Raw genomic sequence first — 24,793 nt, 5'->3', positions numbered from 1 at the left:
CCTCTATGGGCTAGGTGGGACGCTTGCGTCCCACCTACGTAACAGCCACTGCCAGCCTGTGGCGCGATTTTCAAAACCTTAAAAATCCTATTACTTCAATTTCTCAAACATATGACTATTTTACAGCTATTTAAAGACAAGACTCTCGTTAATCTAACCACACTGTCCGATTTCAAAAAGGCTTTACAACGAAAGCAAAACATTAGATTATGTCAGCAGAGTACCAAGCCAGAAATAATCAGACACCCATTTTTCAAGCCAGCATATAATGTCACCAAAACCCAGAAGACAGCTAAATGCAGCACTCACCTTTGATGATCTTCATCAGATGACAACCCTAGGACATTATGTTATACAATACATGCATGTTTTGTTCAATCAAGTTCATATTTATATCAAAAACCAGCTTTTTACATTAGCATGTGACGTTCAGAACTAGCAAACTTCCGGGGAATTCGCTAACATTTTATTAAATTACTCACGATAAACGTTCACAAAAAGCATAACAATTATTTTAAGAATTATAGATACAGACCTCCTCTATGCACTCGATATGTCCGATTTTAAAATAGCTTTTTGGTGAAAGCACATTTTGCAATATTCTAAGTACATAGCCCAGGCTTCACGGGCTCGCTATTTAGACACCCGGCAAGTTTAGCACTCACCATAATCATATTTACTATTATAAAAGTTTGATTACCTTTTGTTGTCTTCGTCAGAATGCACACCCAGGACTGCTACTTCAATAACAAATGTTGGTTTGGTCCAAAATAATCCATCGTTATATCCGAATAGCAGCGTTTTGTTCGTGCGTTCCAGACACTATCCGAAATAGTAAAGAAGTGTCACGCGCATGGCGCAATTCGTGACAATAAAATTCTAAATATTCCATTACCGTACTTCGAAGCATGTCAACCGCTGTTTAAAATCAATTTTTACGACACTTTTCTCGTAGAAAAGCGATAATATTCCGACAGGGAATCTCCTTTTCGGCAAACAGAGGAAAAAAATCCCAAAGGCGGGGGCGGTCGGGGTCACGCGCATAAGCCCGTGTCCCTTGATCGGCCACTTGAGAAAGGCGATAATGTGTTTCAGCCTGGGGCTGGAATGACGACATTCTGTTTTTTCCCGGGCTCTGAGCGCCTATGGACGACGTGGGAAGTGTCACGTTAGAGCAGAGATCCTTAGTAAATGATAGAGATGGAAAAGAAGCTCAAGAAATGGTCAGACAGGCCACTTCCTGTAAAGGAATCTCTCAGGTTTTGACCTGCCATTTGAGTTCTGTTATACTCACAGACACCATTCAAACAGTTTTAGAAAATTTAGGGTGTTTTCTATCCATATGTAATAAGTATATGCATATTCTAGTTACTGGGTAGGAGTGGTAACCAGATTAAATCGGGTATGTTTTTTATCCAGCCGTGTCAATACTGCCCCCTAGCCCTAACAGGTTAAGCGCCGTGTCGCCCGCATGCTAGCGTAGTAGCGACTACTCCGCGGCCTCCCTGTTCCATCTACCGCTGCCCCCTGGACCCTATGATCACTTGGCTACATAGCTGATGCCTGCTGAACTGTCCATTAATCACGGTACTCCATTCTGTTTATTATTTGTTTATCTGTCGGCCACAGCCGCGAACTCAGGCTGTGTGTGTAGTTAACCGACCCTCTCTGTCCAGTCATCGCCATTTTACCTGTTGTTGTGGTTTGAGCTGATCAGCTGTTGTCTCACCCGTTGTCTGGCTAGCTCTCCCAATCAACACCTGTGATTACTTTATGCCTCGCTGTATGTCTCTCTCAAATGTCAATATGCCTTATATACTGTTGCTTAGGTTAGTTATTGTTTTAGTTTACAATGGAGCCCCTAGTTCCACTCATCATACCTAAGTTACCTCCTTTGTCCCACCTCCCGCACATGCGATGACCTCACCCATTATAACCAGCATGTCCAGAGATACAGCCTCTCATCATCACTCAGTGCCTGGGCTTACCTCTGCTGTACCCGCACCCCACCAAACCCCTGTCTGCACATTATGCCCTGAATCTAATCTACCACGCCCAGAAATCCGCTCCTTTTATTCTTTGTCCCCAACGCTCTAGGCAAACAGTTTTGATAGCCTTCAGCTGTACCCTCATCCTACTCCTCCTCTGTTCCTCGGGTGATGTGGAGGTAAACCCAGGCCCTGCATGTCCCCAGGCACCCTCATTTGTTGACTTCTGTGATCAAAAAAGCCTTGATTTCATGCATGTCAACATCAGAAGCCTCCTCCCTAAGTTTGTTTTCCTCACTGCTTTAGCACACTCCGCCAACCCTGATGTCCTTTCCGTGTCTGAATCCTGGCTTAGGAAGGACACCAAAAATTCTGAGATTTCCATACCCAACTACAACATTTTTCGTCAAGATAGAACTGCCAAAGGCGGAGGAGTTGCAATCTACTGCAGAGATAGCCTGCAAAGTTCTGTCATACTGTCAAGGTCTATACCCAAACAGTTCGAACTTCTAAGTTTAAAAATGAATCTCTCCAGAAATAAGTCTCTCACTGTTGCCGCCTGCTATCGACCCCCCTCCGCTCCCATCTGTGCCCTGGACACCATTTGTGAATTGATCGCCCCCCATCTAGCCTCAGAGTTCGTTCTGTTAGGTGACCTAAACTAGGATATGCTTAACACCCCAGCCATCCTACAATCTACAATCTAAGCTTGATGCCCTCAACCTCACACAAATCATCAAGGAACCCACCAGGTATAACCCCAAATCGGTAAACACGGGCACCCTCATAGATATCATCCTAACTAACTCGCCTTCCAAATACACCTCCACTGTTTTCAACCAAGATCTCACCGATCACTGCCTCTGCCTGCATCCGTAACGACCACCACTCATCACTGTCAAACGCTCCCTTAAACACTCCTGCGAGCAGGCCTTTCTAATCGACCTGGCCGGGGTATCCTGGAATGACATCGACCTCATACCAACAGTAGAGGATGCCTGGTTCTTTAAAAGTGCCTTCCTCACCATCTTAAATAAGCATGCCCCATTCAAAAATGTAGAACCAGGAATAGATATAGGCCTTGGTTCACTCCAGACCTGTCTGCCCTTGACCAGCACAAAAACATCCTGTGGCGTTCTGCATTAGCATCGAATAGCCCCCGTGATATGCAACTTTTCAGGGAAGTTAGAAACCAGTATACACACGCAGTTAGAAAAGCCAAGACTAGCTTTTTCAAGCAGAAATTTGCTTCCTGCAACACAAACTAAAAAAAGTTCTGGGACACTAAAGTCCATGGAGAATAAGAGCACCTCCTCCCAGATACCCACTGCTCTGAGGCTAGGAAACACTGTTACAACCGATAAATCCACTATAATTGAGAATTTCAATAAGCATTCCTCTACGGCTGGCCATGCTTTCCACCTGGCTACCCCTACCCCGGTCAACTGCCCGGCACCCTCCACAGCAACCCGCCCAAGCCCCCACCATTTCTTCTTCACCCATATCCAGATAGCTGATGTTCTGAAAGAGCTGCAAAATCTGGACCCCTATAAAATCAGCCGGGCTAGACAATCTGGACCCTCTCTTTCCAAAATTATCTGCCGAAATTGTTGCAACCCCTATTACTAGCCTGTTCAACCTCTCTTTCGTATTGTCTGAGATTCCCAAAGATTGGAAAGCTGCCGCGGTCATCCCCCTCTTCAAAGGGGGAGACACTCTAGACCCAAACTGCTACAGACCTATATCTATCCTAACCTGCATCTCTAAGGTCTTCGAAAGCCAAGTTAACAAACAGATTACTGACCATTTTGAATCACACCGTACCTTCTCCGCTATGCAATCTGGTTTCAGAGCCGGTCATGGGTGCACCTCAGCCATGCTCAAAGTCCTTAACAATATCATAACCGCCATCGATGAGACATTACTATGCAGCTGTATTTATCGACCTGGCCAAGGCTTTCGACTCTGTCAATCACCACATTCTTATTGGCAGACTCAACAGCCTTGGTTTCTCAAATGACTGCCTTGCCTGGTTCACCAACTACTTCTCCTATAGAGTTCTGTGTGTCAAATCGGAGTGCCTGTTATCCGGACCTCTGGCAGTCTCTATGGGGGTGCCACAGGGTTCAAATCTTGGGCCGACTCTCTTCTCTGTATACATCAATGATGTCGCTCTTGCTGCTGGTGATTCTCTGATCAACCTCTACGCAGATGACACCATTCTGTATACTTCAGGCCCTTCTTTGGACACTGTGTTAACTAATCTCCAGACGAGCTTCAATGCCATACAACTCTCCTTCCATGGCTTCCAACTGCTCTTAAACGCAAATAAAACTAAATGCATGCTATTCAACCGATCATTGCCCGCACCTGTCCGCCCATCCAGCATCACTACTCTGGACGGCTCTGACTTAGTGGATAACAACAAATACCTGGGTGTCTGGCTAGACTGTAAACTCTCCTTCCAGACTCATATTAAGCATCTCCAATCCAAAAGTAAATCTAGAATCGGCTTCCTATTTCGCAACAAAGCATCCTTCACTCATGCTGCCAAACATACCCTCGTAAAACTGACCATCCTACCGATCCTCGACTTCGGCGATGTCATCTATAAAATAGCCTCCAACACTCTACTCAACAAACTGGATGCAGTCTATCACAGTGCCATCCGTTTTGTCACCAAAGCCCCATACACTACCCACCATTGCGACCTATACGCTCCCGTTGGCTGGCCCTCACTTCATACTCGTCGCCAAACCCACTGGCTACAGGTTATCTACAAGTCTCTGCTAGGTAAAGCCCCGCCTTATCTCAGCTCGCTGGTCACCATAGCAGCACCCACTTGTAGCATGCACTCCAGCAGGTATATCTCACTGGTCACCCCCAAAGCCAATTCCTCCTTTGGTCACCTTTCCTTCCAGTTCTCTACCTCATCCCCATACTGTATTTATGAATTCTGCTCCTTTTGCACCCCAGTAGCTCTACTTGCACATCTACCATTCCAGTGTTTAATTGCCATATTGTAATTACTTTGCCACCATGGCCTATTTATTGCCTTAATTCCCTTATTTGACCTAACTTGCACTCACTGTATATAGACTTTTTGTTTTCTTTTTTTCTACTGTATTATTGACTGTACGTTTTGTTCATTCCATGTGTAACTCTGTGTTGTGTGTGTGTCTAACTGCTATGCTTTATCTTGGCCAGGTCGCAGTTGCAAATGAGAACTTGTTCTCAACTAGCCTACCTGGTTAAATAAAGGTGAAATAAAAAAAATAACTTCATTAAATTAATCATGTAACAATTAGCTCATTAGGAATTTGGGGCACCACGGGAAAAGTTGTATACCGAGTTACTATCTCCCGACAAACTCTAATGATTATATAAATATCTCTTACATCAATAACAATCAACTATTAATTATTTCCTCATATCAGTCTCATTCTGAACGTTGTTGACTTTGTAAATCTGCACTAACCCTGAATCAGCGATACACAACTTGTCTTAATTATTTATTTTCTAACTAAATAATCACACAGAAATACATAAAACACACGGTATTGATTATTGATTAACATAATGCAATGAAAACAGTCCCTAGAGGACTAACAAAAACATGACCATTTGGATAGCCGTCTTTGTATCAAAGATAATTGTGTAGTTTAGAGTAACTGAGTAATTATCGAGGCTAGCTATCTTCGTGCTCCTAACGTAGTCAACACTGCTAGCTGCTAGCTAGCTAGTCATCACTGTTAGCTAGCCAACTTCTACCGACTAGCAGCACCGCAGAAACTATTACATTACAACGACTTGATTAGTGTGGTGTTAGTGTTAGTTAGCCAGCTACATAGTTGTCTGTGCTGTCTCTGTATCTAAGATAATTGTGTAGTTTGAGTTTGAGTATTATCGAGGTGTGCTAGCCAGCCGCGACGCGGCGCCAGACTTACTCAACACACCTAGTCATCATTAACCCACTGCCAGCTAGCCATCCGTTACCGACTAGCAGCACTGTAGTTACTAATACTTCACAACGGAACGATTTGACTAGTGCAGTGTTACCTAGCTAGCTACCTAGTTGTCTTTGTCATAGCTTGATAATTGTTAATTGATAATTGTTAGCTAGCCAGCCATCGAGGTTAGCTAGCCAGCTATTTCCGTCCCCCGCGACGCCATTTTTCCTAACCTAGCCAACTATTACCGACGAGCAGCATTGTTGAAACTAAATACACTACAAGGAACGTCTTGATTAGTGTTATGTTAGCTAGCTAGCTACAAAGTTGCTTTGTATCATGACAAGGTGTAGTACTGAAACTACCGAGGTTACCTAGCCAGCCACACGTTCAAAGTCAACAACGCAGCCACTGCTAGCTAGCCTACTCCACCAGCCAGCAGTACTGTATCATTTTAGTCAATAACATTTTTGCAACGTAAGCTTAACTTCCTGAACATTCGAGACGTGTAGTCCACTTGTCACTCCAATCTCATTTGCATTAGCGTAGCCTCTTCTGTAGCTTGTCTACTATGTGTCTGCCTATCCCTGTTCTCTCTCCTCTGCACAGGCCATACAAACGCTCCACACCGCGTGGCCGCTGCCACTCTAACCTGGTGGTCCCAGCGCGCACGACCCACGTGGAGTTCCAGGTCTCCGGCAGCCTCTGGAACTGCCGGTCTGCGGCCAACAAGGCTGAGTTCATCTCAGCCTATGCTACCCTCCAGTCCCTAGACTTCCTGGCGCTGACGGAAACATGGATCACCACAGATAACACTGCTACTCCTACTGCTCTCTCCTCGTCTGACTACGTGTTCTCGCATACCCCTAGAGCATCGAGCCAGCGGGGTGGTGGCACTGGAATCCTCATCTCTCCCAAGTGGACATTCTCTCTTTCTCCCCTGACCCATCTGTCTATCTCCTCATTTGAATTCCATGCTGTCACAGTTACCAGCCCTTTCAAGCTTAACATCCTTATCATTTATCGCCCTCCAGGTTCCCTTGGAGAGTTCATCAATGAGCTTGACGCCTTGATAAGTTCCTTTCCTGAGGATGGCTCACCTCTCACAGTTCTGGGTGACTTTAACCTCCCCACGTCTACCTTCGACTCATTCCTCTCTGCCTCCTTCTTTCCACTCCTCTCCTCTTTCGACCTCACCCTCTCACCTTCCCCCCCTACTCACAAGGCAGGCAATACGCTTGACCTCATCTTTACTAGATGCTGTTCTTCCACTAATCTCATTGCAACTCCCCTCCAAGTCTCCGACCACTACCTTGTATCCTTTTCCCTCTCGCTCTCATCCAACACTTCTCACTCTCCCCCTACTCGGATGGTATTGCGCCGTCCCAACCTTCGCTCTCTCTCTCCCGCTACTCTCTCCTCTTCCATCCTATCATCTCTTCCCTCTGCTCAAACCTTCTCCAACCTATCTCCTGATTCTGCCTCCTCAACCCTCCTCTCCTCCCTCTCTGCATCCTTTGATTTCCTCTGTCCCCTATCCTCCAGGCCGGCTCGGTCCTCCCCTCCTGCTCCGTGGCTCGACGACTCACTGCGAGCTCACAGAACAGGGCTCCGGGCAGCCGAGCGGAAATGGAGGAAAACTCGCCTCCCCTGCGGACCTGGCATCCTTTCACTCCCTCCTCTCTACATTTTCCTCTTCTGTCTCTGCTGCTAAAGCCACTTTCTACCACTCTAAACTCCAAGCATCTGCCTCTAACCCTAGGAAGCTCTTTGCTACCTTCTCCTCCCTCCTGAATCCTCCTCCCCCTCCCCCCTCCTCCCTCTCTGCGGATGACTTCGTCAACCATTTTGAAAAGAAGGTTGACGACATCCGATCCTCGTTGCTAAGTCAAACGACACTGCTGGTCCTGCTCACACTGCCCTACCCTGTGCTTTGACCTCTTTCTCCCCTCTCTCTCCAGATGAAATTTCGCGTCTTGTGACGGCCGGCCGCCCAACAACCTGCCCACTTGACCCTATCCCCTCCTCTCTTCTCCAGACCATTTCCGGAGACCTTCTCCCCTACCTCACCTCGCTCATCAACGCATCCTTGACCGCTGGCTACGTCCCTTCCGTCTTCAAGAGAGCGAGAGTTGCACCCCTTCTGAAAAAACCTACACTCGATCCCTCCGATGTCAACAACTACAGGCCAGTATCCCTTCTTTCCTTTCTCTCCAAAACTCTTGAACGCGCCGTCCTTGGCCAGCTCTCTTGCTATCTCTCTCAGAATGACCTTCTTGATCCTAATCAGTCAGGTTTCAAGACTGGGCATTCAACTGAGACTGCTCTTCTCTGTGTCACGGAGGCTCTCCGCACTGCTAAAGCTAACTCTCTCTCCTCTGCTCTCATCCTTCTAGACCTATCTGCTGCCTTTGATACCGTGAAGCATCAGATCCTCCTCTCCACCCTCTCCGAGCTGGGCATCTCCGGCACCGCGCACGCTTGGATTGCGTCCTACCTGACAGGTCGCTCCTACCAGGTGGCGTGGCGAGAATCTGTCTCCGCACCACGTGCTCTCACCACTGGTGTCCCCCAGGGCTCTGTTCTTGGCCCACTCCTATTCTCGCTATACACCAAGTCACTTGGCTCTGTCATATCCTCACATGGTCTCTCATATCATTGCTATGCAGATGACACACAATTAATCCTCTCCTTTCCCCCTTCTGACAACCAGGTGGCGAATCGCATCTCTGCATGTCTGGCAGACATATCAGTGTGCATGACGGATCACCACCTCAAGCTGAACCTCGGCAAGACGGAGCTACTCTTCCTCCCGGGGAAGGACTGCCCGCTCCATGATCTCGCCATCACGGTTGACAACTCCCTTGTGTCCTCCTCCCAGAGTGCTAAGAGCCTTGGCGTGACCCTGGACAACACCCTGTCGTTCTCCACCAACATCAAGGCGGTGACCCGATCCTGTAGGTTCATGCTCTACAACATTCGCAGAGTACGACCCTGCCTCACACAGGAAGCGGCGCAGGTCCTAATCCAGGCACTTGTCATCTCCCGTCTGGATTACTGCAACTCGCTGTTGGCTGGGCTCCCCTGCCTGTGCCATTAAACCCCTACAACTCATCCAGAACGCCGCAGCCCGTCTGGTGTTCAACCTTCCCAAGTTCTCTCACGTCACCCCGCTCCTCCGCTCTCTCCACTGGCTTCCAGTCGAAGCTCGCATCCGCTACAAGACCATGGTGCTTGCCTACGGAGCTGTGAGGGGAACGGCACCTCCGTACCTTCAGGCTCTGATCAGGCCCTACACCCAAACAAGGGCACTCCGTTCATCCACCTCTGGCCTGCTCGCCTCCCTACCTCTGAGGAAGCACAGTTCCCGCTCAGCCCAGTCAAAACTGTTTGCTGCTCTGGCACCCCAATGGTGGAACAAGCTCCCTCACGACGCCAGGACAGCGGAGTCAATCACCACCTTCCGGAGACACCTGAAACCCCACCTCTTCAAGGAATACCTGGGATAGGATGAAGTAATCCTTCTAACCCCCCCCCCTTAAAAGATTTAGATGCACTATTGTAAAGTGGTTGTTCCACTGGATATTATAGGTGAATGCACCAATTTGTAAGTCGCTCTGGATAAGAGCGTCTGCTAAATGACTAAAATGTAAAATGTAAATGGATACACAATGGAAAGGGGAGGGGTATGTAAGGAGAGGGAGAGGAAGCGTCAACTTCTCGTACATACATTTGGAAACTACACTCACCGTAGTCAGAATATTTAGCACCCTAACAACCGCTCATTTGGATTAGAAATGCAACATATATTTACGTGTAGATGTCTTTCTCTGTCGTCTCTCTGTTTAAACATGGCGAGTAGTTCGATGTAAGTCTCTGGTTGTCCAGAGGTCACAATGTCCTTAGTTGTTGGCGTCTTTGTCTTGGAGTGTTCATTAGGATGGATGTATCAGAGGTACCTATGGTGGTGAGAGGGATCTGTTCTTCCCTCTCGTCTTTAGTCGAGTTTCCTAAACTACTTTACAAAGATACACAGCTGCAGAATGTGAATGCTCCAGTCTAGTCTTTATCTTCTTCACTTGTCGAGAGTTTGAGGGTCTTACCATTTTCTGGTCTTGTAGCTTTAACAATTTCAACGTGTGGACCACGTCCTCACGTTCTCTGGTCTCAATGTTTGATTATTCAGGGTACAGCTAGGACCACTTTACACTCTGGCAGCAACCCAGCATGTTTTGGTCTCATGTACATTTCGTTAGCAAGTCCTTTTAAGCACTCTGGTCTTAGGGGCGTTCAAACACGCCGACACAATGTCTGTGCTCACGTGATCATGGTTACGGACTGGGCCCAGGTTTCTCTCATTTAGAAGGCTAAAATCACATTTCTATCTTTTCCAAAATATTGTCATACTTAATTATATATTTTATACAACATTTAGATACAAACCTGAGAACTAGCATGTGTACACCCTCAGAGATAGTTATACCATCCTTAATGACATCACAAAATACACTTTACAAGATTGTTCTTTAAATCCCCACTGACCATTTGTCATTGTTTGAAATATTGTTTAATTGTCAAATTTTAGATATAGTTTTGGCGGAAAAGTCTCTGTGTAACAAAGGATTTTCAGCCTTCCATTTCTGCAGAGTGGGGGAGAGTTTCTGCATGGTATTCAAGTCATAAACAGGCCAAACTCTTCCCCCCTCCACAGGAGAGGAGGGGGGGTGTCTAGCTATCCTCAAACAATTGCCTAGCTGATGGGTCCTTTTGACCCTCACAAAGGAGAGTGTCATGACAGTGTGGAAGCCACGAGATGCTAAATGGGTTTATGTTTTTTTTTTATTACAAAAAACACAAGGGGTAACAAAGTATTAGAACATAAAGGACAAAAAATACAGCATCAAGACACTATCAAACATGTATCAGTCTTTCCGCAACAGAGCCATCCTTATGTGTGAGGGTGCGTGTGCATGATAGTGATATAAAATATGTCATAGTTTCCTTTATCATGATCACAATCTTGTGAAACCCGAACCCTCCAAGACCGCCCCACAGTTCCCCAATAGCTGTCCCTCAACCATTCGAGACCCCTCCCACAGCCCCACCGAAAGAAAAAAAAATACAATTCATTCCATTCCCCACCCCCAAGAACCCCCCAATGCACCAACAACCAAGAGAATGAACTAAAGAGAAAAAAGGAAAAGACCGAAGATAACAGCAAACAAAGCAATTTTTTGTAATAATAATACATTTAAAACAAAGGACATCAAGGACCACTAAAATCATAACAGCAATGGCAACTGTATATGTTTGTGTGCATGTCTGGTACTATTACATGTATGTGTGTGTTCTTGTATGTGTTTATTTGAATGAGAGTGGGTGTATATGCATGTGTACAAACACCTGCACGGCATCAGCCTCAGGCAAACCGGTATTAGTTGTAAAAACACTGCTACTTAGTGTCATTCAAATGTACTTTTATTTCGATTTTTTTTCTCCTTTATCTTTTGACCATCATTCTCTCGGTCACACAGCAACTGGGTTTATGTTAATTAACGGTAAATTACCGTGAGACCGACAGTTATTTGCATGACAATGACCGGCTGACAAAATGTCATGACCGCCACAGCCCTACAGCCAGTACATCATGTTAGAATGGACCCACCAGTACATCATCTTAGAATGGACCTAGGTATTTGCTTGACAATCCCCAGCTGACAAAATTCTTCGACCGCCACAGCCCCTAGCCAGGCGCACCAGTTTGTGTCAAGAACTGCAACGCTGCTGGGTTTTTCACGTTGAACAGTTTCCTGTGTGTATCAAGAATGGTCCACCGGGCCCTCCTGAGTGGCGCAGCAGTCTAAGGCACTGCATTGCAGTGTTCCAGCGTCACTACAGCCTGGGGTTCGATCCTGTGTCACAACCGGCAGTACCATAGGGCAGCGCACAATTGGCCCAGCGTCGTCCGGGTGAGGGAAGGGTTTGGCTGGGGGGGGCTTTACTTGGCTCATCTTGCTCTAGCGGGTTAAGCGACCGGGTGTTATTAAGAAGCACGGTTTGGCGGGTCATGTTTCGGAGAACGCATGACTCTAACTTCACCTCTCCCGAGCCCGTTGGGGAGTTGTGGCGATGAGACAAGATATATATAATTAGAAAATGGTCCACCACCAAAAGAACATCCAGCCAACTTGACACAACTGTGGGAAGCATTGAAGTCAACATGGACTAGCATCTCTGTGGAACGCTTTTCGACACCTTGTAGAGTCCATGCCCCGACGAATTGAGGCTTTTCTGAGGGCAAAAGGAGGGGGGTGCAACTCAACAATAGGAAGGCTTTCCTAATGTTTGGTATACTCAGGGTATGTGAGCCAGTCTGCCCAAAACTGTACCAGAGGTGGTCGTCTGTGGGCTTGTTTTTGCATTCGGACAGGGAACCATGTAGCCTTATAAGAACCCTTGTGTGGGGAAGTGTGGAGCTCTCTAGCTGAAACACAGTACTGTGGCTGATGGGCAGCTTGGAGGAGCACAAAGTCCTACAGATAGAGGGGAAGGCCCCTCACTGCTGCCTTGGCACATTTGGACCCACATTTTGGATGGATCTTCAGCTCCATATGTCAAGGAGTTGCTATCAGATCTTAAACCGTATTGTACAGTAGTAATATGGGAATGTACATTTAGGAATGATGGTGCAGGATATGGCTAAATTCAGCTCTGATGTCATACTTACTTATAGTCAAAAAAGGAATAACTGTATATTAGGCCATCTGGAAATCCACTTAATTAAAAACTGCAACCCTTCTGTGAATTCTTTGTTTCGGTCCAACTTGAGTGTTAAGCGGAGTGAACTAAATAGTGTGAGGCATTGAAACAAGATATCTGAATAGTGATGATTCCCTGGAACTACTGTACACCCCAGAGTATTCTTTCTACATATTGTTCAGGATACAAAAGCAGAAAGATGTCTCCCTGCCCTACCTTTACAGAAAACACACGTTTCTGACATAAATTAAATGGAACAGCTCTCTAAGGACTACCTTGCCAAGGAGAGAATATATAACAGTTCTGATGTTAAAACTACTGTAATTTATATCCCTCCATACACGGCATGCTGCTTTTTTAAATGCAGGAAAAGCCTATGTAACGTCAGCATATGCTTACACCCGAAGCTTAATGCATAAAGCAGCTCTGCTAAATCGGATCCCGGTTCGGTTGAGCACATGGGCTCGCAAACTGGTACGAGAGAGATTTGGGTGATTGGCCCATTGATGAAGATCAGACACTCTGAAAAACACCCAGATGAATTCAGATTATTTTCATAGCCTTCCTATACACACACACCTTGCATAATTAGCCCTGACCTTGTAAACAGTGAAGGTAGTTTACTAGTTTTAAACAGAACCACAGCTGGAACCCTGCACTATTGCACAGTCGGTTGAACAACATGTCAACCTGGAGTCCTGTGTTGACTAATCTTCTCATCATGTCTGTAAATGGGGGGAGAGTGTGTGTGTCCAATCAGAATGGACGGTGCTGTGGGATGCCTGGCTGGGTATCTGGCTCCTACCTGAGGGGAGTGTTTCCAGGCTGTGGGTTTGGTCATCTGCGTTGCGGTGGGCCTGGGCCTGATTTGATGAGTCAATAGCGTTCCAGTCATCCTGCCAAAGAAACAAAGACACATGAATATAGAAACACGTAGAGAAGGTCACAATCTACATTCAGTGGAAAATGTTTGTCCCTCCTCAGAAAAGGATGATCTAATGATAGAAAATACCCATGTTCATAAGTAGCGGTATGTCAAACACCGAGAATGTCAAGCACATTTCCCAGACTAATTTTGAAAGCAAATGGTTAGAAAACATTTAAAATATTGTAGTCTTCCTAGTTCCCTGTTGGTGCTATTGATTTATTTCTTCAAGGTTGGCTGTGGAATTAGAAACGCATGATTTGCATCATCATGTTACTGTGGCAACAAGGTGCCCCTGACTTATTGCTCTGCTTCGAGCAGCTTTTAAAATGTCTGCGAGTTTGTCAAAAGCCATTATTCCATTGAAGAACTTAGAACGTAGGCTACTTATCAAAACCAGACGGACAGAGGATGGACAGGGGGCATGTTTTGTTTTATCTTAGGGCTCACAGCCATTCAAATAACTTCACAATTTGTATGTTGAGTCATGCAGACCACATTAGATCTTCTCCAGAGGCAGACCAAGAGTATTTCTACATGTTGGAGCAGACACACCGACAGCCTGTAAAAAACACCCAATATAAAAAGAAAAACAACGTTTTATACTAAATAATGGACAAAACACATGTTGTCGTCTCCCTGTTGACAACCATCAGGACAACATTTTAGAAACGTTCTAGACTTAAGGTAAGAAAACAGAATTATACAATAACTCTGGTGCAGATGCTCTTGAACTTTCCAATCATCGCCAGGTGCATGATTGATCCGCAACAATACGTTTTGTGAGGATTCACAGAACAGAGTGCGATGGAGAGGAATTGTCGACTGCCTATTCTCATATGGTTGCTGTTCTGATGTCACGGCAACATCAAAAGCAGAAGGACACTCTGACTAAACAGCCAGATGGATTTCCATCAGTGTTAGAACACACATGAGCTGTGTGCCAAAACAAAGCCAGTGAAGAGTACAGATGTAATCTTCATTTGCTACAGCAGGAAAAAAATGATTGCAGCAACAGGAAATGTGAATTATTATGAATTCTAATTCATGGACATTTTTGAAAGAGTAGATGCATTTTTCGTAAGGGAAAATCAAGTCAAATTTGGCCTCAATCTCACCTGCCTCTATAACCAACTGTTGTGAAATATGGCCGCGCTGACAATGACAGCATGGGCCAAGCCAAACGGTGAAACACTGCAGCACTGCAAGCCTGTAACACACCGCAGGCCAGACCGGCAATAACTCAAACAGGAAGTCGTCTTGCCAAGGTTAGCAGTAAATAAACCAACAGGCGGGATGGTATGGACAGAGCTCAAGCTACTGAAGTCCAGAAGCCCTCACTCTGCCGAACACGACCAGCTCTGGTCGCCTGCTCCTTCAGGCCAAAATTGACTGGTGGCTGTGGCAACCAATAGCATTCAGAGGCTCAGCATTTTATCATAAACTTATCAAATCAATGATCAAACCTTAGGAAAAAATCTATACCTTTAGACAGAGGAGCATAAATAAGTACTTTATGTCCTGAGAACGATTAAGAAAAATTTGAGGCATGTCTCCTAGAGCAAAATGATGTGTTCTGATGTTATTTCTTAAAGTGGAGGGGAGTTATGGTGGTGGTGGTGATGATGGTGGTGGTGGTGGGCTGTAGCTGACACGGATGCAGATCGCTATAATCATTCTAATGAATGATGTGCGTATTCCACTTAATTAAGTCTGCTCTGCAAAACCACAATACCAACACCGTTTACAATAACAGGTCATTCCAGAAAGAAAAAAAACCGAACAAATAAAATGAGTCAACATTGCTCGGTTTGCTTGTGTGTGAAATTGACAGTCATCTCGCTGACAAACAGCCTACGTTAACGCGATTTCCAGAGTGATTCTCATGAAGTCTCAGTTGTTCATCGTTTCTCACACTTGACAGAACATGGGAACAATTATTGTGCTGCCATTAACATTACAGGCAGCGCTATCTGAGGAATTCACACGACTCTCCTCCTCACACTCATCAGAGTTAGCCTCTGGCTAATGAACAACTCATTACCAAGCCACCGGTTGGGTCTCTTGGTGGGAGACCTGAGAAAGCACTAGTTTTAAGATGAGTGATAGAAGTGTTACTGTAGCATCCTAATGCTATTCAAGCCTTTACTAAAGTCAAACACACATCCTCTTAGCCAGACCAAAAGCTTCTTGACTTTTAGGTTGGAAGCGAGGTTTCTTATAGTGATCGGGGGATAAAAGTTATATACAGTTACATATCGCAATATTATTTTGGAGGATATACTTTGACTCCAAGTATCTTTTTTTTTCTCTTCTAGGTAGTTAACTAGCACTAGTCGGCTGTACCTGTGCCAAAACGCTGGTAATTTTCATCCTATAGCTTGTTCGTCATCTTCATTTTAAATAGTGAGCCAACATGTTTTCAGCACTTTTATTTCCCTGACTGATCAAAACTAGTTGTTTTCTCATGCTCTCTCGTCTCTCTGCAGCAGACATATAGTGAGTAATATCTTTAGAACATTAAACCATAATACAAGTTGCGGTATTGAATCTCAATACATACATATCGAATCGGCACCTAAGTATGGTGCTAGTATAGCACGGCATGGCGCTAGTATATCATAGCGCTAGTACAGCATAGCATGGCGCTAGTACAGCATGGCGCTAGTATAGCATGGCGCTAGTACAGCATGGCATGGCGCTAGTACAGCATGGCGCTAGTACAGCATGGCATGGCGCAAGTATAGCATGACGCTAGTATAGCACGGCATGGCGCTAGTATAACATGGCGCTAGTATAGCATGGCGCAAGTACAGCATGGCATGGTGCTAGTATAGCATGGCGCTAGTATAGCATGGCATGGCGCAAGTACAGCATCGCATGGTGCTAGTATAGCATAGCGCTAGTATAGCATGGCACAAGTACAGCATGGCGCTAGCACGGCATGGCGCTAGTATAGCATGGCGCTAGTACAGCATGGCATGGTGCAAGTACAGCATGGCGCTAGTATAGCATGGCATGGCACAAGTACAGCACGGCATGACGCTAGTATAGCATGGCGCTAGTATAGCATGGCGCTAGTATAGCATGGCATGGCGCAAGTACAGCATGGCATGGCGCAAGTACAGCATGGCACAAGTACAGCATGGCACAAGTACAGCATGGCATTGCGCTAGAATAGCATGACGCTAGTATGTCTTGGCATGGTGCTAGTATAGCATGGCATGGCGCTAGTATAGCATGGCATGGCGCTAGTATAGCATGGTGCTAGTATAGCATGGCGATGATATAGCATCGCATGGTGAGGTTCCGGGCAATTCCCAGGCCCAGTTTGTTACCACACAAAGTTAACGTACAACTTGGGTGCATACTACGCTGTCATGCTCCACCGTCATACCACACCATCATGCGCCACTAAACTTAGCTTTTAGCTCTGCTGGTCCCTGCTGTGCTCTGCTATTACATATGCCACAGTAGGGCGTACGCCCTGCTATGAACAGCAATGCTACCATCTATCATCAACCATACATCATCTGTCTGGTACAGTGGTAGACTACTACAGTCAATTCTATTTTAGTTTTGGCCTGCTTGACTCCCATGATGTAATCTTTGTGATTCAGGGCCATTTCAGGTCTGGGAGCCAAGCGGGAGGAGAGAGCAGGTGTGAATGCAGAGAGCCCAGAGGAACATCCATCTCAGTTGGCATGGAGTAACCCCACGGCAACTGTTCCCCCTCGCTGAGCCCTACATGCACTGTCAGGGGGCATTGGCAGGGAGGAAGCAGCCAGACTAGAGGGACTTAAACTGGAAGTTTACCAAGCCCCCAATCACTCGTCTTCCAGGCTACTCTGGAGCAGATGATGAAGAGGAGGAAAATGTAACCAAAAATCTTCTCTGAGGATGCTGGGGGGGGGCTGTTGCTTAAGTTGGTACCTGGAACTGGAGAAGTTGAGAGTAGAAGACGGTAGGGAAGAGAGTAGCTCTGGAGTGTTCTTCAGAGATCAGGAACACTAACATCCATGTCAATATTTACAGGCCCTGCTGGTAGAACAAGTATGATGACCTAGCACACTGAACTGTCCTTGTCTGTACTAACAGACTTGTGTTTTTATTATCATTCAGGTCTGCAGTGTCATAAAGTGACGATTTGGATCATCTTTGCGTGCTAAACAGGGCTGCAGAACTGGGACATGCGTATGCACAGTACTCACAAGTCTCATTATGCAGAGATGGAGTTGGCAGTCTCTTTCAATCTATCTTCAGTTGGCAACTTCAGTCAGGTTAAAGCTGAGGGTATTCTTGAACACACTGGTTTATGGTGCTGCAGATGCTGAACTGTAGGAACCAGGCAGTAAAGCGACACTATGATGACAGATACTAATGAAGGAACCAGGCAGTAAAGCGACACTATGATGGCAGATGCTGAAATGTAGGAACCATGTACCAGAGGTGTGGACTCGAGTCACATGACTTGGACTCGAGTCACAAATATGTTGACTTGCAACTCGACTTTGACACCAATGACTCGTGACTTGACTTGGACTTTAGCCTTATGACTCCAAGCCCAAATATTAAAAGTGACGCTATTAAAAAGTGTGCAGCGCATCAACTCTTCATTTAACGGATTACAGTTTGAATCGGACAGCAGCCAATCAAATTGTGCCAGCTGAGAAAAAGTTGTGCGTGGCAGTGCAGAGGAACGTCGGCAGGTGAAATCAGATGGAGCCCTTGGAAAGATGATACCCAAAATTATTATTTTCGGATATAAAGACGACGCTGTATCAACAAAAACGGATTGCAACTTGCAAAACATGCTGGAAGAAAATTACACACGGAGGCGCAACAATTTCCAACTTTGTTCGACATTTGAAGCTGCACAAAGAACGGTAAGTCGTGGCTAATATAGCCGACAGCTATATATTTTATTACTTTACTAGTGTATCATGTAGGCTAACGTAACGTTAAATCATTGCACCCAAGATTGAGCTACAACTGGTAGCCTAAATCCTGCCTATTGTTACCGCTGTTCCTAAAACGAACGACAGACAGACAGGAGTTAAGGTTGGGCGATTGTGTACAAGCCTACATCACCCTATAGCCATCCTTGATAGTCGATCACTATTGATAGTCGATCACTATATAACATTTATTTGGAAAGTAATATATATATATATATATATATACACACTGCTCAAAAAAATAAAGGGAACACTTAAACACAATGTAACTCCAAGTCAATCACACTTCTGTGAAATCAAACTGTCCACTTAGGAAGCAACACTGATTGACAATACATTTCACATGCTGTTGTGCAAATGGAATAGACAACAGGTGGAAATTATAGGCAATTAGCAAGACACCCCCAATAACGGAGTGGTTCTGCAGGTGGTGACCACAGACCACTTCTCAGTTCCTATGCTTCCTGGCTGATGTTTTGGTCACTTTTGAATGCTGGCGGTGCTTTCACTCTAGTGGTAGCATGAGACGGAGTCTACAACCCACACAAGTGGCTCAGGTAGTGCAGCTCATCCAGGATTGCACATCAATGCGAGCTGTGGCAAGAAGGTTTGCTGTGTCTGTCAGCGTAGTGTCCAGAGCATGGAGGCGCTACCAGGAGACAGGCCAGTACATCAGGAGACGTGGAGGAGGCCGTAGGAGGGCAACAATCCAGCAGCAGGACCGCTACCTCCGCCTTTGTGCAAGGAGGAGCAGGAGGAGCACTGCCAGAGCCCTGCAAAATGACCTCCAGCAGGCCACAAATGTGCATGTGTCTGCTCAAACGGTTAGAAACAGACTCCATGAGGGTGGTATGAGGGCCCGACGTCCACAGGTGGGGTTTGTGCTTACAGCCCAACACCGTGAAGGACGTTTGGCATTTGCCAGAGAACACCAAGATTGGCAAATCTGCCACTGGCGCACTGTGCTCTTCACAGATGAAAGCAGGTTCACACTGAGCACATGTGACAGATGTGACAGAGTCTGGAGACGCCGTGGAGAACATTCTGCTGCCTGCAACATCCTCCAGCATGACCGGTTTGGCGGTGGGTCAGTCATGGTGTGGGGTGGTATTTCTTTGGGGGGCCGCACAGCCCTCCATGTGCTCGCCAGAGGTAGCCTGACTGCCATTAGGTACCGAGATGAGATCCTCAGACCCCTTGTGAGACCATATGCTGGTGCAGTTGGCCCTGGGTTCCTCCTAATGCAAGACAATGCTAGACCTCATGTGGCTGGAGTGTGTCAGCAGTTCCTGCAAGACGAAGGCATTGATGCTATGGACTGGCCCGCCCGTTCCCCAGACCTGAATCCAATTGAGCACATCTGGGACATCATGTCTCGCTCCATCCACCAATGCCACGTTGCACCACAGACTGTCCAGGAGTTGGCGGATGCTTTAGTCCAGGTCTGGGAGTAGATCCCTCAGGAGACCATCCGCCACCTCATCAGGAGCATGCCCAGGCGTTGTAGGGAGGTCATACAGGCACGTGGAGGCCACACACACTACTAAGCCTCATTTTGACTTGTTTTAAGGACATTACATCAAAGTTGGATCAGCCTGTAGTGTGGTTTTCCACTTTAATTTTGAGTGTGACTCCAAATCCAGACCTCCATGGGTTGATAAATTGGATTTCCATTGATTATTTTTGTGTGATTTTGTTGTCAGCACATTTATTTAACCAGGTAAGCTAGTTGAGAACAAGTTCTCATTTACAACTGCGACCTGGCCAAGATAAAGCAAAGCAGTGCGACATAAACAAGCGTACAGTCAATAACACAATAGAAAAAAAAGAGAAGTCTATATACAGTGTGTGCAAATGGCGTGAGGAGGTAGGCAATAAATAGGCCATAGTAGCAAAGTAATTACAATTTAGCAGATTAACACTGGAGAGATAAATGAGCAGATGTGCAAGTAGAGATACTGGTGTGCAAAAGAGCAGAAAAGTAAATACAAACAATATGGGGATGAGGTGGGTAGATTGGGTGGGCTACTTACAGATGGACTATGTACAGCTGCAGCAATCGGTTAGCTGCTCAGATAGCTGATGTTTAAAGTTAGTGAGGGAAATAGAAGTCTCCAGCTTCAGCGATTTTTGCAATTCGTTCCAGTCACTGGCAGCAGAGAACTGGAAGGAAAGGCGGCCAAATGAGTGGTTGGCTTTGGGGATGACCAGTGAGATATACCTGCTGGAGCACGTGCTACGGGTGGGTGTTGTCTCAGCTCACTGGTCACGATAACAAGGCGGAGCTTTACCTAGCATAGACTTTCAGATGACCTGGAGCCACTGGGGGTCTGGCGCCGAATATGTTGCGAGGGCCACCCGACTAGAGCATACAGGTCGCAGTGGTTGGTGGTATAAGGGGCTTTGGTAACAAAACGGATGGCACTGTGATAGACTGCATCCAGTTTGCTGAGTATTTGAAGTTATTTTGTAGATGACATCGCCAAAGTCGAGGATCCGTAGGATAGTCAGTTTTACTAGGGTAAGTTTGGCAGCATGAGTGAAGGAGACTTTGTTGCGAAATAGTAAGCCAATTCTCTATTTGATTTTTGATTGGAGATGTTTAATATAAGTCCGGACAACAGGCCCTCCAATTTGATACAGTGAACTCTGTCTGCAAAGTAGTTGGTGAACCAGGCAAGGCAGTCATTTGAGAAACCAAGACTATTGAGTCTGCCAATAAGAATAGTCGAAAGCCTTGGCCAGGTCGATGAAGACGGCTGCACAGTACTGTTTTCTTATCGATGGTGGTTATGATATCGTTTAGTACCTTGAGCGTGGATGAGGTGCACCCGTGACCAGCTCGGAAACTGGATTGCACAGCGGAGAATGTACGGCGGGATTGGAAATGGTCAGTGATCTGTTCATTAACTTGGCTTTCGAAAACTTTAGAAAAGCGGGGCAGGATGGATATAGGTCTAAAACAGTTTGGGTCTAGAGTGTCTCCCCCTTTGAAGATGGGGATGACCGCGCAACTTTCCAATCTTTAGGGATCTCGGACAATACGAAAGAGGTTTAACAGATTGGTAATAGGGGTTGCAACAATGGCGGTGGAAAGTTTTAGAAAGAGAGGGTCCAGATTGTCTAGCCCAGCTGATTTGTACAGCTCCAGGTTTTGCAGCTCTTTCAGAACATCTGCTATCTGGATTTGGGTGAAGGAGAAGCTGGGGAGGCTCAGGCAAGTAGCTGCAGGGAGGGGCGGAGCTGTTGCCGGGGTTAGGGTCAATTTCAAGTTTTCATAACAAATTGGTATTTTTGGACACCGATTTGCCGATTTTTTTTTTTACACCTTTATTTAACTTGGCAAGTCAGATTAAGAACACATTCTTATTTTCAATGACGGCCTAGGAACGGGGGTTAACTGCCTTGTTCAGGGGGGATTCGGGGATTCGTTTTTGCAACCTGCCGGTTACTAGTCCAATGCTCTAACCACCTACCTTACATTGCACTCCACTAGGAGCCTGCATGGCAGGCTGACTACCTGTTACGCGAGGGCAGCAAGAAGCCAAGGTAAGTTGCTAACTGGCATTAAACTTATCTTATCAAAAACGATCAATCTTAACATAATCACTAGTTAACTACACATGGTTGATGATATTACTAGTTTATCTAACGTGTCCTGCATTGCATATAATCGATGCGGTGCCTGTTAATTTCTCATCGAATCACAGCCTACTTCGACAAATGGGTGATTTAACAAGCGCATTTGCGAAAAAAGCGCTGTCATTGCACCAATGTACCTAACCATAAACATCAATGCCTTTCTTTAAAATCAATACACAAGTATATATTTTTAAACCTGCATATTTAGTTAATATTGCCTGCTAACATGAATTTGTGTCACTTCTCTTGCGTTCCGTGCAAGCAGTCAGGGTATATACAGCAGTTTGGGCCGCCTGGCTCATTGCGAACTGTGTGAAGTCCATTTATTCCTAACAAAGGCCATAATTAATTTGCCAGAATTGTACATAATTATGACATAACATTGAAGGTTGTGCAATGTAACAGGAATATTTAGTGTTAGGGAGGCCACCCGTTAGATAAAATACGGAACGGTTCCGTATTTCACTGAAATAATAAACGTTTCATTTTCGAAATGATAGTTTCCGGATTCGACCATATTTATGACCTAAGGCTCATATTTCTGTGTGTTATTATGTTATAATTAAGTCAATGATTTGATATTTGGTATAGAGAGAAATAGTCCTATAATTCCTATAATAACTACAACCTAAAACTTCTTACCTGGGAATATTGAAGACTCATGTTAAAAGGAACCACCAGCTTTCATTTGTTCTCATGTTCTGAGCAAGGAACTTAAACGTTAGCTTTTTTACATGGCACATATTGCACTTTTACTTTCTTCTCCAACACTTTGTTTTTGCATTATTTAAACCAAATTGAATATGTTTCATTATTAATTTGCAGCTAAATTGATTTTATTGATGTATTATATTAAGTTAAAATAAGTGTTCATTCAGTATTGCTGTAATTTTCATTATTATAAATAAATAAATAAATAAATAAATATTGTTAAAAATGTTTTTTTTAAATCAAATTTATGTATTGTTTATTTTTTGTTTATTTATTTATTAAATCAGCCGATTAATCGGTATCGGCCTTTTTTTGGTCCTCCAATAAATCGGTATCGGCGTTGAAAAATCATAATCGGTCGACCTCTAGTTAGGATCACCACTTTATTTTAATAATTTGATATGTCAGAATAATAGTAGAGAGAATGACTTATTTCAGCTTTTATTTCTCTCATCACATTCCCAGTGGGTCAGAAGTTTACATACACTCAAATAGGTATTTGGTAGCATTGCCTTTAAATTGTTTAACTTGGGTCAAGCGTTTCTGGTAGCCTTCCACAAGCTTCCCACAACAAGTTGGGTGAATTCTGGCCCATTCCTCCTGACAGAGCTGGTGTAATTGAGTCAGGTTTGCAGGCCTCCTTACTCACACACCCACACCTTTTCAGTTCTGCCTACAAATGTTCTATAGGTTTGAGGTCAGGGCTTTGTGATGGCCACTCCAATGCCTTGACTTTGTTGTCCTTAAGCCATTTTGCCACAACTTTGGAAGTATGCTTGGGGTCATTGCCCATTTGGAAGACACATTTGCGACCAAGCTTTAACTTCCTGACTGATGTCGAGACGTTGCTTCAATATATCCACATAATTCTCCTTCCTCACAATGCCATCTATTTTGTGAAGTGCACCAGTCCCGCCTGCAGCAAAGCACCCCCACAGCATGATGCTGCCACTCCCGTGCTTCACGGTTTGGATGGTGTTCTTCGGCTTGCATGCCTCCCCCCTTTTTTCCTCCAAACATAACGATGGTCATTATGGCCAAACAGTTCTATTTTTGTTTCATCAGAGCAGAGGACATTTCTCTGCTTTTTTTATGGCCGTTTTGGAGCAGTGGATTCTTCCTTGCTTAGCGGCCTTTCAGGTTATGTCGATATAGGACTCGTTTTACTGTGGATATAGATACTTTCGTACCCGTTTCCTCCAGCATCTTCACAAGGTCTTTTGCTGTTGTTCTGGGATTGATTTGCACTTTTCGCTCCAAAGTACGTTCATCTCTAGGAGACAGAACACGTCTCCTTCCTGAGCGGTATGACGGCTGCGTGGTCCCATGGTGTTAATACTTGCTTACTATTGTTTGTACAGATGAAAGTGGTACCTTCAAGCATTTGGAAATTGCTCCCAAGGATGAACCAGACTGGTGGAGGTCTACAACTTTTTTTCTGAGGTCTTGGCTGATTTCTTTTGATTTTCCCATGATGTCAAGCAAAGAGTCACTGAGTTTGAAGGTAGGCCTTGAAATACATTCACAGGTACACCTCCAATTGACTCAAATGATGTCAATTAGCCTATCCGAAGTTTCTAAAGCGATGAACTCATTTTATGGAATTTTCCAAGCCATTTAAAGGCACAGTCAACTTAGTGTATATAAACTTCTGACCCACTGGAATTTTTATACAGTGAATTATAAGTGAAATAATCTGTCTGTAAACAATTGTTAGAAAAATGACTTGTGTCATGCACGAAGTAAATGTCCTAACCGACTTGCCAAAACTATATTCTTTTTTTTACAAGAAATTTGTGGAGTGGTTGAAAAACAAGATTTAATGACCCCAACCTAAGTGTATGTAAACTTCTGACTTCA

General features: G+C 45.1%; 1 protein-coding gene across 3 annotated transcripts in view; it reads right to left on the bottom strand.

The window, feature by feature from the left end:
- Positions 1–24,793, bottom strand: part of galt2 (Polypeptide N-acetylgalactosaminyltransferase 2) — a 138,103-nt gene that overhangs the window by 45,671 nt on the left and 67,639 nt on the right. For all 3 annotated transcript variants that reach the window (XR_001329933.2, XR_001329936.2, NM_001173688.1), the window contains 1 exon segment: positions 13,503–13,593. Coding sequence is in view for 1 of the 3 variants with exons in the window: in NM_001173688.1 (NP_001167159.1) it covers positions 13,503–13,593 (91 nt within the window). In the remaining 2 variants the exon portion in view is untranslated.

The sequence above is a fragment of the Salmo salar genome, chromosome ssa01 (genome assembly GCF_905237065.1).
Source record: "Salmo salar chromosome ssa01, Ssal_v3.1, whole genome shotgun sequence".
Taxonomy (NCBI): domain Eukaryota; kingdom Metazoa; phylum Chordata; class Actinopteri; order Salmoniformes; family Salmonidae; genus Salmo; species Salmo salar.
Note: the sequence above shows the minus strand (reverse complement) of the source record. Positions and strands in the feature narration are given on the sequence as shown.